A 19,141-nucleotide genomic window follows, 5' to 3' on the forward strand; every position below is an offset into this window, starting at 1 on the left:
CATTGCACATAAGAAAAAATAATAGATCAGTTAAAAGACACGGAATACCAACAGTACATAATGATCGGAAAGTAAAAACTAAAGCTTAAGAGAGACGTGCAGGAAGAGAAATCCCACAGGGGCTTGTCGAGGAGCCCTCCTAATATGAAACATTAAGACAAATAATTAAAGTAGCACAAATACAATTTATTCAACTATGTTATATATTTTAATTATTTCAGCACAAGTGCGCTGTAAGTCACAGGTGAAACTGATTTAGTGGGACGACCTGTGAAAAGCAGCTTTAATGTGCAGTTGTATAGACTGGAAGAATCAGTCCAGTGATTTACAGCAGTTGGTGAGTGCAGCGTTGTTTTGCAGTAGTGTGACAGCACACAGTATATCCACCTATCGACTTCCCGTCTTCAGTCTGCTCCGCACTTTTCCCGCTTCCTTGTACAATTTTAATACCTCACGAAAAGATGAGGAAAAATAAGGTGATGTACAAAAACAAATCTGACCTCATATTGGTCAATGATGATGACGCACATCAGGAAGTAGATCTTAGAGGGGTGGTGCTTCTCCTCTAGTGCTCTTAATAATTTATGTTAATTCCGTGTACGTCTCTAAACCAATTAAATACAATGTGCAAAACTGCTTGTGCGGAGGAGGGAATACACATCAACATCAAAGAGGGGATTTCCCACACACATGCATAATGAACATGTTAGACAGAGGGCTCTGACTTCATCCCCCCATTCTCAGCCTCTGAATGACTATTACAATATTTATGAAGTGGGGATGTGCGCTGTGCTGTATCTCGTGATGTACACTCCCTCTGCTGAAATGCAGCAAAGCACCCGCCACTGCCTGCATTTTAGGTCCATTACGGTAGCTCTGTCGGTGGAGCAGAGGAGCTTGACGGATGCGTAGACAGAGAGGAGGGAGAGGAGGAGAGAAGCACAGATTGCTGCAGATCCAGAGTTTAGCGGCAGCCTAATTTTAACCACAGCGAAGGTACAGTATCACACACTATTTTTCTCTTTCCAGTCTCTTTCTTTAAAGCCTGTCTCGTAGTTGTGTTCAGTGAATTACTTCAGTAATGAGCACAGATTTCTCCTGCAGTACAATTTGTCTGAATGCTTAGTATCTGTGTCCAGCCACAACACCTTCTGTCACCCTCCACATCATGTTGAGGAAGGGCTCAGAGCTGCAGAAGGGCGACAGAGAGGTCCTCCTGGATCTGGACTATGGAGGTGAAGCACAAACCACAGACAGCTACGGGAGTCTGCACAACGGGAGCTACATCCCGCCGAGATTTGTGAGCACTGTTTTACTTTGTTCCTGTAACGCTGCAGTGTGTTTTCCTTCCTCAGAGGAATCACAAGGATCTCAAAAAGATAGCTGCACACTGACACGGCAGCCGTAACCCTGCTGCTCGACTCGTCCCTTCACACCTCAGTGATTTCCCTGAGATGTTGCGGTGGATCTGATCAACACTGTGGTGTCAGGCAGAGTGCATCACAGGGAACATCTAAATGTCTTGTGCTGAAATGTGACTTTACTGCACTGAAAGACTCCTCTCATCATTTTCCATCTCATCATTCTGGACTCATTATTGCAAAGTGGAGGCTTTTATGATAATGTGTAATGGCACTTTTATGATTTCATGGTTTAACCACATCATAAGGGAATTAACTGCCCACGTGCAGACAAAAAGGGTTCACAGGCGGGAAAGTGAGTAGAAAATGGCTTGTTTTTAATTGATTAAAAGATTTTTGTTAACATCTAAACTGGATGCTTCTAGCTTTCAGCCGCAGCTGCTGACGAATATACGGAGGGTGATGATGATCCCATTCATATTCACTGTAACACAAGAAGCAGCCAGCCACTTCCACAGCTTGGCAATTACTTCAGAGATGGAAGGACCAAAATCGGTAGGCAGCATCGTTATTGGTTGTCACAGGCTCACTGATGGATGACCGAGTCAGCCCTTCGTATAACCGTACGGACCTTTATGGTTGATTTGGGTCTAGACTTTGTGCTCGTGTGGGAGATTCGCTCGCGGAGGAAGAGACGAGGGAAGGGGAAGGTGACAGGTGAGGAGGGGGAGGCCGTGCCCACTGAGGAGAGCAGCAGGTCTGAGCGGAGGAAGGCACAGCTGGCCCAGTGGAGGGAGAAGTTTGTTCAGAATCTGGAGAGCGTTGGATTGCTAATGGAAAAGGTAGATCAGATTATTCATCTTATTAAAAAGTACAAAATCTACCGGTTCTTCATGTTGAGCTATTAATCAACACGTCTATGTTGCCTCTCTTTCTTTCAGGAGGAAACAGCGAATGAAAAGAAAACGATACATTTTCTGAAAGTCAGCGCTCCTTGGGACGTGTTGGTGTGTTACGCTGAGGAACTCTGTGTGAGAGCTCCATTGCAGGTCAGTGCTGCTAAATAATATATTTTAATATGATATTAAAAATATAATCCAAGATTTCTATGAATGGCACTGTTAGTCCATCAGTCATCTCAACAACTTGTGGATAACATGCCGAGATGCCTAATGATTATGATTTTGGTGATCATCTACCTCTTTATTTGGTGCAACCAGAAGGATGAAATTTACAAGATGACTTTACGTAACATTATGTTCATTTCAGTTAATTTATGACATTTCATGGTTTTCAGACAATGTATCCTTTAGACTTTAGAGGCATTTTTTGACTGTGTTTGAAGTTTTATTGCATGACTTGCCAATGAATGTGGTAAACATATTCATGTGCTCATCAGGATTAGTTGTAACAACTTTGATGATCCCCTGACTTTCACCTGTGCCATCATCATTGTCAACATTTTAATTTACTGAATACTTTGACTAAATGCATGCAAGTTTAATCACTTTCTCATCAGCCTCGGCTCTACTGTCATATCAACATGCTGATGTTAGCATGCAGCTCAAAGAATTGCACAATTGCGTGTGCATGGCATGCAAATTCAGGCGAACATGATGGGTAGACAGGACCGGGCACCATGGGAAAAACAGGAGCAAATCAGATGAACCAAAGAGGAGTGAAGGGAAAACATGACTCCCACAAGCAAAGTTTGTGTAAGGTTGAGTTTGGCCTGCTCGACGTCTCTGTAAAACAATAAAGATTATTTTTTATTAAATTGTGATGTTGTAAATGTATTGGATTGCAGTAATTGATTCATCTTTATAATCTGAGAGAGTGACACTTTGCGCTGAAAGTAAGTCACTTGGGATCTGAGTACCATTTCATATCTTAAGAAAACAGTATAAATCATCTGGTGTTTACTTTTGGAGGAGGCCTTCATTGAACAGGATTCAAATGGATACCCACACACAAGGGTTTCACTGGAAAAAAAAGAAAAGCCTGTACATCCTGATGGTGCTGTGGGGGACAAAAGCTGCTGAGTTGATAATTACCGTGTCAGGCAGCGTTGCTGTCTAAAAACAACACGTCGCAATGAATCCTCTCAGCCCATGGCCTGTTTTGCTTTGTTGTAAACAGATACGAGGTGCCTCTGTTGAGTCACTGACAGAGCAGCTGCTGGTTGACTCTGATCATTTTGAACATAATTCCGGGACTTTTATCACAAAAATGTACAGAGCATTAACCACCAGCGACCACAGGTGTTGACAAGTAGCCCAAAGCTTTAAGGACTGTAACTTTATAAAGACAAGGATCAAAACATTCTGCGTACTGAATGACCGTGTGTTTGTCTTGCAGGCACAGCCGAACCTGGACTTGAACACATCTGCTCGTGTGCTGAGTAGACTATGCATACCTAATGTGATGATGGAGTCAGTGCCAAATAGGCCACTGGACTATTACACATGTGCCTTCCGCAAGTCGAAGATGAACAGGTCAGTTTTAACTGACGATGGTGAATAATAAGATCTGTGAACATCATATCACAGTACATAGAAGTGAGTTTGGCTGAATGACTGTCTCGTCTACAGGTTCCTTGGCTGTGACGACCATGAAAACTATTTCACTAATACACAGAGACACCGTGTTGTGAGTGACAGATATTCCTCTACTGTTCATATAATCAGTCCAGTTTTTTTACTCTCACTGAGTAAGACTTTGTGTGTTTTTTGTTTTTCAGGTGTATGAGATTCTTGCGAGGACGGTGTACGGGAAAAGGAAGAGGGCTGAGGTTGGTGTGGACAGACTGGTGAATGAAGGGGTGTACACGGCAGCTTTCCCGCTGCATGAGGTCAGATATTATTGATCTCCTCCTTAATCCGATGCAAAATGTGTGCCATTTCCCTCTCCAACCAACACGTTTCCTTTTCTTCACAGGGCCCCTTCCAGCTTCCAAAGTTCGAGGTTCGCCCTGACGAGCTGAACCAGAGGCAGATCCTTTACCACTACTGGGCCCGCTGGTGGAAATGGTACAAGTACCAACCACTGGACCACATCAGGGAGTACTTTGGAGAGAAGATTGCACTCTACTTCGCTTGGCTGGGTAAGTATAAGTTCTTATTCAGATACATATATCAGGTACTGTGCCTGTTAAACATATTGAACCCGTCTCATGTTGATGTGCATTTTTTTTAACAGAAAGAAATCTAATCAAATCTTTGACAAGTTATGTTAGAATACAAACCAAAATATTTATTGCATATGTATTCATTTAGTGAAATCAAAGCATGATGGGTTTTGAGGTTAGATGAATAAATCCACTAGGTGATGTGTCACACTGATGGAAAACCTGCTTCATTTAGACAACGGAACATTTTGAACAAGTCCACGAGGTTATTGGAAAGTACAAATTATGAGAATGATACAAGAAAACATTTCCAAGGCACTGACTATCCCTCAGAGTGTAGTAAGAATCTTGGCAAATTGTAATTGCCGACAAAGCTGCCTCCAAATACTGAGTGTGAGGATTTCATACTTACACTCACGGAATGTTTTACCTGATAAATGACATCTAATACATGTGCAGTAGTTGTTTAGATATTTCAGTCTGAACCAAATTGGCGGACAGTCCAGCCAGCCGTCATCCAGGCATTAGCCAGTAAAGCTTTCACTGCTCTGAACACCTGCTTGGTAGATTCATCTGGGGGAAAAAAACCCACCTGGTGCACAGAGAGTTACACACTCAGCATTTCAGCAGAAGTGGGGAATTGTCATGGGAGGTAAAATCCATTATGTCATCACTAAGAGAAGTAAACACATTGAACTTTGTCAACAGATATCGTGAGGGAAATCTCGAGTCAATAAAACTTTCATCCTCAGCATTAGACACGCGTCTGCAACACCAACCTGACCTCTTCATCGAGGACATCCGAGTACTGAACAGCAGCACACAACTTAAATTGCTCATCTCTCCTGCATCAGCCGAGAGCTGCAGCCTAATGGACCTTTATGTCTCTGTAGGTTTCTACACAGCCTGGCTGCTGCCCGCTGCAGTGGTCGGAACCCTGGTCTTTGTGTCTGGAGTCATGTCCATGGGTACCAACACACCAGCGTGAGAACACACACTGCACAGAAATACGCTGTTTGTTGTTTGTCTGATGTTTCACATAAGATGAGCCTTTATTGATCTACAGCGGGAGAAGTCAGGTGTTGTAGCAGCACAACGACAGCAATAAGCGCAAATAAACAGAGGAAGATAAAATACAAATAAGAATAGTAACACAAACTAGGAACTATACAAAAGCAATTCAACTCAGAATGAAAAAAGTAGCATACAAACAGTACCGGCAATCAGTATTACTGGAATTGTCTCAAGTTTGTCACATGTAGAATGTTGACTTGGTGACTTTACTGTTTAGTCAGTGTTTCAAGGTGAAGTCACACAGTTACCTCCTGGAGTCCTTTCAGCCAAGTGAGGTTGCCAGGTTTAGTACCATCATGACTCTACAGAGACTTACTCTAAAACAAGAGCTTACAGACCTTATCTGGCATTCAGCATCACAGCCATAGTCCACGTCTGTACTTAACATGACATTAGTATCGACCTACCCATCTTCCTACTCATCTTGCACCATGTCAACATTCTACAGAGAGAAAGCAAATAAATGTGTTTCCCAGAATGTTGAACTTTTTCTTTAAGGGATACCAGAATTGACTGGAAATTAAAAATCCACACACACACTTCCTCCCTGATTATGTTAAGCAAGCACAGTTTGAGATACAAATATACCATAGCATCAAAGCCGGGTCTGTTCTGCATGAAAACAAGCCCCATAATTATACAATCCACATGGGATGTGTCTGTGCCCAGCTCATCGTACATTAATTATCACCACAGTGGACTCTGCCTACACAGCACTGTAGAATCAGTTCTCCTTCAGGGTATCTGTACCTATACAGTGTTTTTACTCTAATTTTACCGTACCCATTATTTTCTATTTAACATTCAGGTTCTGCAGCATCTTGTAGGTTTCAGTGACAGAAAATTCCTCCCACTATATTCACAAAAGATTTAGGGAGGATGGACAATGAGTCAGTGTCTCAGGAAAGAATACAACCAAACGTCTCAGAATCATGAGGTCCATTAGTTCACACTGTAGATTAAAGCCATTGATTAGTCAGGAACGGATGGAGAGCCGTTCGTGGCAGCAAAAAACTGCAGTCGTCTCATGTGATAATGGACAATTAGCGCAGAATAATGTCCCCTTTATATAAATAATGAAGATGGGCGTCTCTTAGTGAGACCAGACTGTATTTGTGCAGCAGATCTCACGTGTAGTCATGTTTCAGTCTCTCATCAAATGGCAAGTGAAAGTGCAGTAGCTCAGTAAGAATGATTACAAAACCTTTCATTTACATAACCTAGATCTGTATGCATACAAGAAATATCTCTGTTTCAGTCAAAGGTTTTCTCAGTTGCAAGTAATCTGTCTTTATGTGCCTGTCAACAGCAAGGAGGTCTGTAACAGTGGAGCGAGTTATCTGATGTGTCCTCTCTGCAACACATGCAAGGCCTGGAACATGTCTGATATCTGCGCCATGGCCAAGGTAATGAACTTCTCATTCATTTCTCTGTACAAATAGACTAAAACTTCATATTTGTTTCACGACGTGTGTCCTGTACCTTTCTGCGCTGCAGGTGGGCTACTTATTTGACCACCCAGGTACGGTCTTCTTCAGTGTGTTCATGTCCTTCTGGGCTGTAACCTTCCTGGAGTACTGGAAGCGAAAGATGGCCACCCTGGCCCATCACTGGGACTGCATGGACTTTCACGAAGAAGAGGTCTCACATTCCTTCCTTTCTTGCTTGCTTTCAGTACGAATATGCCTCTCCAGAAGTGCGACATATCTCATCCTTGACAAAAATAGGAATAGCAAATCCAAACCAAAAGGGACAGTTACTAACTTGAAAATGGGCCAAACATGATTTTTTAAAGCAGTGTGGGAGTCGTTGTTTTATTGAGTGAGTCAATGAGAAAACATGGAAATGGGTTGTACTGTTCCTCAGCTGGCAGGATAACAGATTGCTCGTAAGCAGAGTTATAGTAGCACTTATTTGTTTTCCCTGCAGGAAATGCTCTTTCTTTGCTCCTACCTTTAGCCACCTTTTTTTTTTTCATAGGAACATTATATAACAAGTTTTAACAACAAAGAATTGAAGCTATCATTAGCATTAAAAATCCTAGATAAGTGTTTATTCCCCTTTTACCATTTTACACAGAAGTAACATTACTGTTACAGGTGAAGTGAATTACACAGTACAACTTGTCACAGAAATTTTAAGGAATTTACACACCCACTTGCCTCAAGGGAACCTACATTTCAGGCATTGGTTCATGTACCTTGGGTCTCTAAACCTGCACCTGGCACCTACTGATGTTAATGTCACAACTGTGTTCCCCTCAGGAGCGACCTCGGCCAGAGTTCGCAGCGATGGCTCCGACTATGGAGGCAAACCCAGTGACTGGGGTCAAAGAGCCCTATTTTCCTGAGAAGACCCGGCTGTCCCGCATGTTTACCGGCTCCATGGTCATCATTATGATGGTGAGTCTGTGTTTAAAATTTTGTCAAAGAATTTAGGAAAACTTACAGAAATAGTCTGACATTAGCAATTCAGTGTGACCCATTTCTACTCTGTGAAGTTTGCTTGAATTATTATGAGCACTTACTCCAGTTGTTCTCTTTGGAAATAGTGATTTATCATGACTTGATCCTGGTGTGTCAGTCCTAATCAGATCCGATACAAGTACGTGTAAACTTATTCTTCCTTCTGTTGTTCTTACAGTCATTCTCTTCATACTGGGTTTCAGTGAAGAGTCTCAGTGTCTGTTAAGCTTTGACTTTTGTGATCCTGAAGATAAAGACAGGTGGGGTTCACACCTGTGTGCTATTCCTCTCCATCCTGCAGTAACTGAGCCTCTTTTCTAAAAATGAATCCAGGTCATTTGCCCACAGGGCTTGATATGATCTGATAATCTCAGCCGTGCACAGTAGGTTCAGTCTCAGGATTAAGTTGTCCTTGGACAGGCATCTGAGGATCAGCTTACACCCACCCCTCTCCTGACAATACTGGCGGAGGTGGAAAATTTTAAATCGTACCGTTGCACCAACACCCACAGTCTGTTAAGGCAAAGTGCATAGAATAGTACCTATGATTGAATACAGAAATCTGCAGAACAAACGGAGGGGAATCACTGAGATTGAGGCCTCTTCAGTCATGCAGCTTTCTTTTTCACTGCTGTGGGGAGTGGTGGTGTGCCACATAATATATAGCCCGAGGATGGGGAAACCTGCACTACCACCTAACTCGAATGAAAAACTACTTCACTGCGATGTTCCAAAGTTTCCCATACAAAATTCACCTTGCAGTGATGTTCCTGACCTGGTATGCCCGTCTCTTCCCCCGCAGCTGTGTGTGGTGATGATCTTCCTGGTGACGGTGGTCATGTGCCGCGGAATCGTCAGCGTGATGATGTTCCACACTGGCAGCCCTGTCCTGCGTACAGAGGTCTGTCAGAGCCGCATAGAACATGAATTTACAACATTACATGATATTATTGTTTCTTGTTTTGACCACTACATGCGTGCACCAGCTCCGTGCTCTCTCAGCGCGTGTCTTTCCATTATTTGCGTGTGTGATTTCATCCTCAGGCAGGGACCATAGCCAACATCTCCAGCAGCATCGTGAATCTGGGCCTCATCCTGTTGATGGGCCGGGTCTACACTGCATTAGCTGAGCAGCTCACTAAATGGGGTATGAATCAGTTCTGCTCTCGAACACCTCAAACCTCAAGACACTGTATTGGTATCAGCCTGTCACTGTGTCCTTGCTAACTAAAGGCTGAGGATGATGTGTTGAATTTGATCTCAGGATCTGGGGTATAAATAGTCCGTCAGTGAGGGCAACAACGAGACGTTGCAGTGCAGAGTGGGAGAGTGCACGCATCACTCCAACACACAAACACATCTTTCAGTCAGTGTATTACATTACCTGCATCGTCTGTCAGCACTGAGGTGATCCGCAATAGATACACACATATTTACGCAGTAATAATGATAAGAGTAGGTTCAGGAATCAGGATCTCTTCTTTTATGTCAGTCTAAAGCCATGAAAACATTCATTGCATCAGCTCAGTTAGTCTCTACAAACTGTTGGATATAGGCTTTATTAGCTACTTTCACCTATCCAGCAAGTCAACACACAGTACATTACCTACAATGTTACTTTAAAAGATGGTGTTGATGTTCATATCCTATCAGCTTACATCACTTAATCTAGGCTTCAGGCAGTGAGCTTACAGCTAAACATAACAAGAACCAACAAGACAGTCAGTGTCATCATGCTAACAAAGTCAGAGCTTACCGTGGTCACCGTCGTAGTTTAGCATATTAGTGTGCCAGCCCTTGCTCACATGCCAGTTACAACCAACCAATGAAACAAATAAACAGACAAACAAACAAGTTCGTTCGGAAGACCCAAGATCTGAAACTGATTCGAAAAAGATGTTATTTTTGCACACTTTTTGAAGTGGAAATCTTGCCTGTAGCTGCTAGGCTAACAGGTTGTAGAGGGGGTATTACAAATTGAAACTTTGATGTTATGAGAAGTCACAGCATCACCAACATTTGTACAGTTTAACCTGCTAGGAATGGATAATACTAGATCTGTTTTACATAGTTTTGCTCAGTGTTTCTATCACTTAAGATAACATTATTTATCTACCAAGTTACTGCTGACATCTTTAAACATAACAACATGTGCAGTCAGATGATCAGACAGGTTTTAAGATCATCACTTACTGTATTAGATGTACTAATCTGGAAGATTAAATCAGTAAGATCATCGCCACTGATCAAATGTCTTAAACACCGTGTGTCATGTGTTTCTCCATTGCAGAGATGCACAGAACACAAACCCAGTATGACAACGCTTTCATCATGAAGGTGTTCATCTTCCAGTTTGTCAACTTCTACTCCTCCCCGTTCTACGTGGCTTTCTTCAAAGGAAGGTGAGACGAATGATGATGAGTCGAACAGAAACGATAGAGAAATGAAAAACATTTCATGTCACATAAAGGTTTAACTGTCTTCTCTGTGTGTGTAAAGGTTTGTGGGTTATCCTACCAACTATGGGACCTTGTTCGGGATGAGAAATGAAGATGTGAGTCTATACTTTGTGTCTAAAAAGACAAAAATATTCCAGATCCCTGCTGTGTTGTATTTTTATCCAAACCTGCCTAGCTGTGTCAAAACTGTTTGTGTTTCTGTGTGTCTTCACACTCTGCTGCAGTGTGGTCCAGGGGGCTGCCTCATAGAACTGGCTGAGCAACTCTTCATCATCATGGTGGGAAAGCAAATCATCAACAACATTCAGGAGTTCATTATCCCGTATGTCTCCTGTTCAGATATCCATTGTACAGTATAAACTATACATACTGTAAACATTATGTTGCAATATGTTTATTTAGTTCTCCTCCTTTCACTTAACAGCTTTTAGGGTATTGGACTTGGACAAACCTGCCATGATTTCATTAAATCCTTCGTTACCTTTTTTATTTATTTATTTTTTTACCTGCGTGGCGAGTGTTGCATCAGACTGCTGCATCCTGATTGCAGCTGTTTATTTGGTGCATTCAAGATCATTGCTGTAGGCTACCTCTGCAGCACTGGAACAAAGTGTGTGTGTGTGTGTGTGTGTGCGTGTGTGTGTGTGTGTGTTTCCAGACACATAGCAGACCAGCCCACCGAGCAGAATCAGGGTTGCTGATTTAGTTATTTTTTCTAACTATATTGCCAAGTTCCCCTCAATACAGAGTCACCTTCAGTTCGTAGGGGCCTTCGTTGCTCGCCTATGAAATGTCCAGCAGCTTCTGACAAATCATCAGAAACTGGCTGTAGAAATGAAACCACATGGAAAAACCTGATGATGAGGGTGTGGAGCTCCAGTGAGTTTCTGTACTGGAGCTCTACTTGTTATACATGAATGTTTCTTTTACCTATACTCTACCCATGCCTTGTATTCATTCAGTCTTATGATGGACGTATCCTGCAATGTTTACTCTATTGATGGCCGTGGCTTTAATCTAACCCTGACATTGGCACGTCATCCTTCGGGTGGCAGCATCCTCCTCTTTGAAAAGTCAAACCTGTTCTAGTTTTCTTGCTCATATCTGAGAACCCTGCCCTCCTGTCTGATCTGTTTCACATCAGGTGCTTTAACTTTAACAGCTCTTTGTGAGAGTCAGCATGGAGGACTGGGTGTGATTTCTTTTACTTGACTCTCCTGGTGACCGAGGAGGAAGAAGCTTGTGCAGTTGTCGCAATATAAATCAGAGATTGTGTGTCAGATGTCAGGTGCAATATTTTCTATATATTAACAATTAGGCCAATCATTGCCATTTTGTACATATTGTAAAATAATATATTACAATTTTTTGAGAATATGCAAATAAGTATTTAGTAATAGATTTTTAAAAACATATCAATATTCCTCATTGTACGCATGCTCTCTTTCTCTCTGCACTGACAGTAAAGTGAAGGCTTGGCAGCAGAAGAGAACTCTGGCCAAGGTGCTCGGCGGGAAGGCATCCCAAGAGCCTCGGCGCTGGGAGGAGGACTACCAGCTGGTGGAGTGTGAAGGCCTGTTTGAAGAGTACCTGGAGATGGGCAAGTATCCTCTGCTGTGTCGGAAGAACATTTTGTCTCTGCAGGATTAATGTGAAAAGTTTCTGTTGTCGGCCGTGTTACATTGCACCAGTAGAAAATGACTCATTCTGCTGCAGTGCTCCAGTTTGGCTTCATCACCATCTTCGTGGCGGCGTTCCCCCTCGCTCCGCTGTTTGCGCTCCTCAACAACTGGGTGGAAATCCGTCTGGACGCCCACAAGTTTGTGTGCGAGTACCGCCGGCCGGTGGCTGAACGCGCCCAGAACATCGGAGTGTGGTTCAACATCCTGGAAGCTCTGTCACACCTGTCCGTCATCGCCAACGTGAGTCGCTGGAACGTGATATCAACAACTGACTGGATACTGACTTCTTTTCTAAAACATTATCATTTCTTGATCTTCTCTTTCCTGCCTGCAGGCTTTCCTCATAGCCTTCACATCTGACTTTTTGCCTCGCCTGCTCTACCAGTACAAGTTCGATAATGATCTCAACGGATACGTCAACTTCACCTTGGCTTACGCCCCACTTAACTACACTGAGTACCCCATGTGCAGGTACACTGTCTGCTCATGGTCTGAATGCAGGCAATCTAAGAGTGTAAAAGTGGCTTTTGGTGCCAAATTCCATAGTTGCCTAATCTTGTGTAATTTAAGTAGAATCCTTAAAGTTTTAAAATGTCAGTGTTTCAGTTTTGAGATTTCAGATCACAGACTTGACCAACAGAGGGTGGTATTAGTCACATTTAGATGTCATGTGCATGCTGCTTGTTAATGTACACTCACCATGACACAGTGCTGTATCTTTTGCATTAGCTCTGTATTTAATGTTTGTCTTCCGTAGATATAAAGCGTTGAGAGACAACAATGGAAACTACTCGCTGTTCTACTGGGAGCTTCTCGCCGTCAGACTCGGTTTTATCATCGCTTTCGAGGTATGAAGGGAGCTGCTGCGTCACTGTGTTCGCTCATTTGTTTCATTCTTCCTGTCATTGTATTCATTTTATCTTTCACCTTCATCTCTCCGTGCCTCTGTTCCTAGGCTCACACTTGAAGTGCTGCTCATTAAGACATCAATGAATTTTTTTGGTGGCGCGCAGTTTTATATGTTCATTCTCCTTCTTCTCTTTGACACTTTCACAATTCCATTACTTCACTCCACACCCATCACAGGTGCCATCTTTTTTAAATGTGTTTATGTTCAATCAGTTGCATCCTTTTCAGCCCCGTCCACCTTGATTTATCCGTTCAAGACCACTGAATGGTGGAATCTCCAAATTTGTCCAGCAATTCCTCCTTCTTCTCCTCATTTTAGGTGTTTACATTTCTGGTATTAAGAGTGAAACAATGGAGTAAACTTCAGTTCTATAAACCTCTTAAACTTCTAAAGAACCAGAATCAAAAGACAGAGTAGGTTTATAGTGTATTTTCTTCTCACAGAAAAGACAAAAACTGTACTTTTCTGTCCCTGAAACCCTTTCCTGCATATAAAACACAGAACCCTTTTTAAAACAACTTACAAATACAGTTTAAAAAAGCACAACTAGAACAGCTGGGCACTGTAATTTGTTTTTGTTTTTTTTTAAACAGAAGTATTTAAAAAGGAGGAAATTGGATGATGGATGTGGGATTGAGTGCAACTACGTGGGCTGATTTGAACTTCACCTTCTAAAACAAATTGTTGCTTTCCGTATCTACACATGCAGTGTCCAAATAGTCGTGTGCATTGAGTCACAATGTCAGGTTTGACAATAGATACAGTTTTCTTCATTATGATGAGGAGCTCCTGTCTCCCCTCCTCCAGCATGTGGTGTTCTTCGTGCTGCGGGCCATCGACTGGATCGTACCTGACGTCCCCGAATCACTGGAGCTGAAGATCAAGAGGGAGCGCTACCTGGCCAAGCAGGCTCTGGCCGAAAACCAGGAGGCTCTGTTGGTGAGTCGAGGCCGAGGGGCCGCCCCTGCCACCCCAGGCACCTCCAGCCCAGGTCAGTGGAACATGGGACGCACGCACACGCACATACACAGTGCCACACACACTTCATTCATAAAACACTCTAGATCTGTAATTTAGTGCAAGACCAAGGGAAATATGAGGCTTGAAGGCTCACCTGTTTGGTGAGATATTTTACAAGAGAATCAGTCGTGTGCAACACCGGGGGACTCAGGATATTTGAGGGGCAGGGGTGAAAAAAAAAATATAAAGGCCAGCTGCATGTAGCAGAGCATCAGCAGGCAGGAAGTTGTTCAAAGTTACAATACATTCAAAGTGAATGACAGGAGCTCCCAAGAGGGCACTTTATCATGTTTTAGCTACCATAGGGGCATCCAAGAGGGCACTTTTGATTTGAAAATCTCAACAAAAAGTACATTTATCCAATAGCTGGCTCCTTCCTGCTCTGGATACTTGACAGACATTGTTATTGTCCTGTTTCAATTCTTATTACTTATTAATTCAAATAAATAGATACTGGCGTCAGTTCTGTATCAGCTTCGTGACATCTGACCTACATGTCAGAATCACATTGTTAATGATTGATGCTCTGCAGCGTGCTGTTGTCTCTGTGGCTTCACACAGGTGATCAGCGAAAACAAAGCACCAGCAGAGTTCACAGGTTACGCACAGCGTTAAACCTGTCACTGAGACCGGTGATCCTCATAAATAGATTCCACATTTTAAAGGCTTTTAACAGTTCACCCACCCATACACACGCCTCTGCAGAGCATTTGCAGAGCACCTGCGGCTCTGCTAGCTGTTATAAACTTGCTACACTGCACGCAACATGATCATTAAAGGTAATCTGTGTGGGATCCGAGCCAAATATGTCAGCGTCAGATGAATCTGATTACATCCAGAGACCTCGTGGGCTGTTGGCATAAATTTGTCATTTCCTATCAACACCGCTGTTGATGTGTTACCAAAATGTACGACAGAAAAAAACATCAGGAAAAAACATTATGCTCAAGCAGGAGCAGGTCAAATACAAACTGCACCGGAGTTTGTGTTCTGCACCTGAGGATCGCAGCCTGCACATTCACGTGTTGTTGGTAGAGTATGCAGATCCACAGAGAGTATTTTCATCCTTGTCTGTGTGTGTGTATGTGTGTGTGTCCCTGTGCTCTGACCCATGCTGTTGTCGTATCTCATGTAGTGCATGTTGCTGGATGAGGACAGGTGAGTACAACACACAACAGGTAAGTTCTTGGCATTCTCAAAAAGGACGTGGCTATTTCAGTAACAATAGTGATCAAATCAAAAAGAACACACCAGATTGAATCCACTGTGATAGATGGGTACATACAATATCTGACGAGGGTAAGGTCGTATATTAAGGTCCTTGTAATAATCGTTAGTTTATAGGATAAGGCCCATATAAGTCCTTATAGGATGCTTATTAATTTTTTTAAGTGTAAATAAGACAGCATATTTATGACAACAGCAAAGACTTATCTCAATTTAAGACTTTTCCTCTTATTTGTATTAAAGCTGTTGTAAGTGTTGTCATCATTTTTCAGTCAGCAATCCCCTTTCGCCTCTTTATGTCACTCCGCTTGCACAACTCCTTTCTTTTGGCAAGGCAGCTCTCTTTGCTTTTTTCTTTTCTTCAAGCATTTTTCTTCTCTTAGCCTGTTTGGCACTATAAGCCTTCACCAGGAGCGCTGGGATTTGTAGCTTACCCTGCGGGAGGATCCTGCTCTCTGTGTGATAATGAGCAGACAGAGCCGCCTCTTTGTTGAGTTGTCTGTCCTGATTGGATAAAGTAGGCAGGGATACCAGTAAACTTCTCACCTCTTTTACCTCATGAGTGGAGGAAGAAGAGACATGGGTTACTGACCAAACAGTCTTTAACAGTGATTATTGTTGGAATATGGAGCTATTTAACACTTACTTTCAAAAGAAACGCTTACAGCAATGTAATTATCACCATACATGCTAAATTCCATAGAAATACAGTTGTGGTGAAGCAAACTGAATCATTCCAGGAATTATAGTTAGGGAGATATAAGCTGAGACGTCCATCTAGTTTTAGGTAATACAGTTTAAATTAATATCACAGTATTTGCAAGCATATATTTCAGAAATTGCTAATTGTGCAAACATGAACTGTGTGTCATGGTATCATGGTCACACACAACTCGTGTGTTGTTTTTTTGTTACAATCCGTCATCGTAACAGCATCATACTGTAAAATACACAAGTGTATTTTATATTGTGTCTGCATGTTAACTATGAAGTGGAGTCAGGAAATAATTAGCTAGATTAGCATAAAGACTTGAGGCAGCTCGGCAAGCTCCATCCGCTACATCTCTGGCTTCATCACTGGCTGCCAGATCAGTAAGCACAGGTTGTCTCTGTAAAAGTTGAGAGGGGCCCAACCGAGTCAGCTCCACGACAAGACTGAGTTCAACTGCTCATCAAGACTCTAGACATACATATATCTGAACTAGAACCACAATTGTCTTTCAGTTTACACTATGTTAGCGGTTATATAACTTATACAGCATGTTAATTAGTAACTTTTCGAGGCGCTGCAAGGTTTTCTTTTTAACTATGCACTGAGCCTCACTAGCTAGGCTAATCAGACTCTAGCTCCATACTTTACACACACACATGTGATTCTGATTCGTGGGAAAAAATAAACATAAAAATGTTTTCAAACTCGTTGTAATTGAAACAGCGTGTTTTACTGCCGGTGTCAGTTTGTGCCACATGAATGTAATATGGTAGCAGGCAGCTGTAATTCAGTAGCATGTTGCAACAGAGATTGTCTGTGTCAGCTTTTTTCCCTCTCTCTCTCTGTCTCTCTCTCCTTATCTCTGAGAGGATTCAGTCTGTCAGAACTAACTCTCTGCCCTGTCTCTCTGCTCCTTCCCCATTCCTTCCGTGTCCAAACCCAACTGCACCGCCTCCCCTGAAGGAAGCGACGCGTCCTTTGGAGTCATGAGCTAGGACTACGGCGTGGAGGAGTGGTGTGCGGGGAGAACAGGAGGAACACCTGAGGAAAAGACACTCCTTCACATCTGGGAAAACACGAGTGAACTTTTTCCCTTCCGCTGATTACTGTCTCTGCACTGGTATTTTGTTTTCATTTTACTAATGTGCATACTGCTGCACAGAAATTATGATAAGCAGGTGTGCAACCTCGCCCGGCTTACCCACACTTTTCATTTGGAGAACATTTTCAGGCTGACCGATGAATGTCAATGACTCACATTAGGCCTACACAAATAACAGTTTTGTTCAAAAATCCATCCCTAATCCGAAAAGTATCCGCTTCTGTCTTTTCCAAGCTGGGTGCTGTCCCTCTGGAAACTGGGCCGTAGCCTGAGCAGAGTCTATGAATAAAGAACAAAAATGCCATATATAGTTTGATGATGCACTGATGTCAAGAAGACAGTGACAGGCGACCAAATGAAACACACTGTTAGCTTGAAAAAAAATTACAGATTTGTCTGGGTTTGAAAATTTGTTGGAAACATTTGGGATAATGTAGGTACACAACTCAACAGCATATTGTAAAGGAGCAGTACGTAAGAATTGGCCACCTGTCAAATTCATACTACAAATAAGAGGCAGCATATCACTGGAAAGGTAAACTAAAGTAGCTGCTAACTGCTGCTAACTGTAACTATCATTAGCTTGTTAGCTCAGTTCGCCATGCACCAAACTGTTTGCTGATTCTGCTCAGAGTTGGGGGGGGGGCATCAGGTTTCAGTTAGTGCCGACCTCCAGAGGCCTGACCAGGGGATTTGGTGAGTTCAGCCCCGGGGTGCCAGGAGCCAAACCGTCAAGAAAACCACCTCCATGTTGTTGGACTGAGGGCAGACTGGATGCTACAGTGACTGTCACCTCGTGAGGTACAAAGTGCTTTTACGAGACAGGACGGGTCAGGGCTAACTGATTATCATGCTAACTTCAGAAGATATCTCCACAGCACAGTGTGTAGTTGTCTTTGCCATGTCAGGCGTATTTCTTCACATTCTGTTGATAGTTGTAATTCATTTATTTTATGTTCAAAAAATGAAAATTCTTACATATTGCTCCTTTAATATACACATGTCAAATATTACATCTTTCAGCCTGCTTACAGTTTTTGCTTCTGTTACATAAAAAGCTGTGAAACTAGTGTAGTTTGGGGGAAAGCTCAATAGCCTCTTGGCCACTCGAGTCACGGGCACAATATCTACAATAGCAAAGCCTCATCAGTACCAGTTATTAGCTGTTTTTTCTACTGGTTAATTAAAATTGCAGCATGGATTGTTGATGCTTTCAGTGTTCTGTGGGTCCAGTAGGAAATTCGCACTGACGTGACACCTACATCAGAGCCGACCTAGTAGCCAAGTTTGAGCAGTATTACAGTAAATTGATGTTAGATGTTTTTAATGGCACGAACAAGCAGCCGAATCCCTCCTGAAAATCTCGTCTTAGCTGACATCCAGTGGTCTAACTCTCACCTGGATGCGGTGATTTGCACATGCACTCCAGGATCCCGTCAAACATTTGTGGTCTTTAAACCCGAGCTGAGATAACCCCGATGACTTTTAACAGCCCGGGCTGAGTAGTACACCCCCGTAATGAGTAAACCAGTTTGTTCTGTGTAAAATCAGTAGAGTGCCCAGTGCGGTTGCTTTCTGTGTGATGACCCCTGAGGTCCAAGTGCACCTTCCTTTTACAACTAGCTGATACTGTAAAAAAGCAAAGAACAAATAGTCTCTTTTTTTTCCTGTTAATTGTTAGAAGACTGATTGTGAGCTGTTAATATTACAAAGACTGTCTGTCGTCTTCACCATGATGAAGAAACTGCAACTACCCCCTCATCTGCACCGTATATGTCCGTACGCATATACTATATGTTTACCGAGCACGTCTTTTCTACTCGAATGCTCTGCAGAGTTTCGTGTGGAGGGTCTCTGAGCATTGCTACTGTGCGATACTGTAAACAGGAGTGAAATAGTACCTCGATGAAGGACATATTTTGTGTGTGAGCTGTTTTCCATTGAAGACGTTTTAGAGCCGAATAAATCTAGTTTGATGAATGCATTTGCCTCCTGAGCGTGG

The 19,141-nt window shown here is 42.6% G+C and overlaps 1 protein-coding gene across 2 annotated transcripts; it reads left to right on the forward strand.

Annotated features, from left to right (window-relative positions):
- The first annotated feature begins 860 nt into the window (after nt 1–860).
- On the forward strand, nt 861–19,117 carry ano11 (anoctamin 11). 2 transcript variants are annotated; one of them, XM_037105020.1, is made up of 24 exons: nt 861–996; nt 1,140–1,300; nt 1,787–1,916; nt 2,016–2,203; nt 2,303–2,410; nt 3,720–3,856; nt 3,953–4,010; nt 4,102–4,212; nt 4,299–4,464; nt 5,382–5,472; nt 6,872–6,968; nt 7,060–7,203; nt 7,827–7,964; nt 8,830–8,928; nt 9,072–9,174; nt 10,318–10,429; nt 10,527–10,581; nt 10,711–10,808; nt 11,950–12,086; nt 12,203–12,408; nt 12,503–12,639; nt 12,926–13,016; nt 13,886–14,069; nt 17,001–19,117. In XM_037105020.1, exons 2-24 carry the CDS (start codon nt 1,169–1,171, stop codon nt 17,030–17,032), a joined length of 2,754 nt encoding a protein of 917 aa, XP_036960915.1. In that variant the 5' UTR covers nt 861–996; nt 1,140–1,168; the 3' UTR covers nt 17,033–19,117. The 2 variants fall into 2 exon arrangements, with proteins under 2 accessions (XP_036960915.1, XP_036960916.1); XM_037105021.1 differs by lacking the exon at nt 861–996 and having other exon boundaries at nt 1,169–1,300; nt 13,886–14,017.
- The last annotated feature ends 24 nt before the right edge of the window (nt 19,118–19,141 follow it).

This window comes from Acanthopagrus latus, chromosome 7 (assembly GCF_904848185.1).
Source record: "Acanthopagrus latus isolate v.2019 chromosome 7, fAcaLat1.1, whole genome shotgun sequence".
NCBI lineage: Eukaryota > Metazoa > Chordata > Actinopteri > Spariformes > Sparidae > Acanthopagrus > Acanthopagrus latus.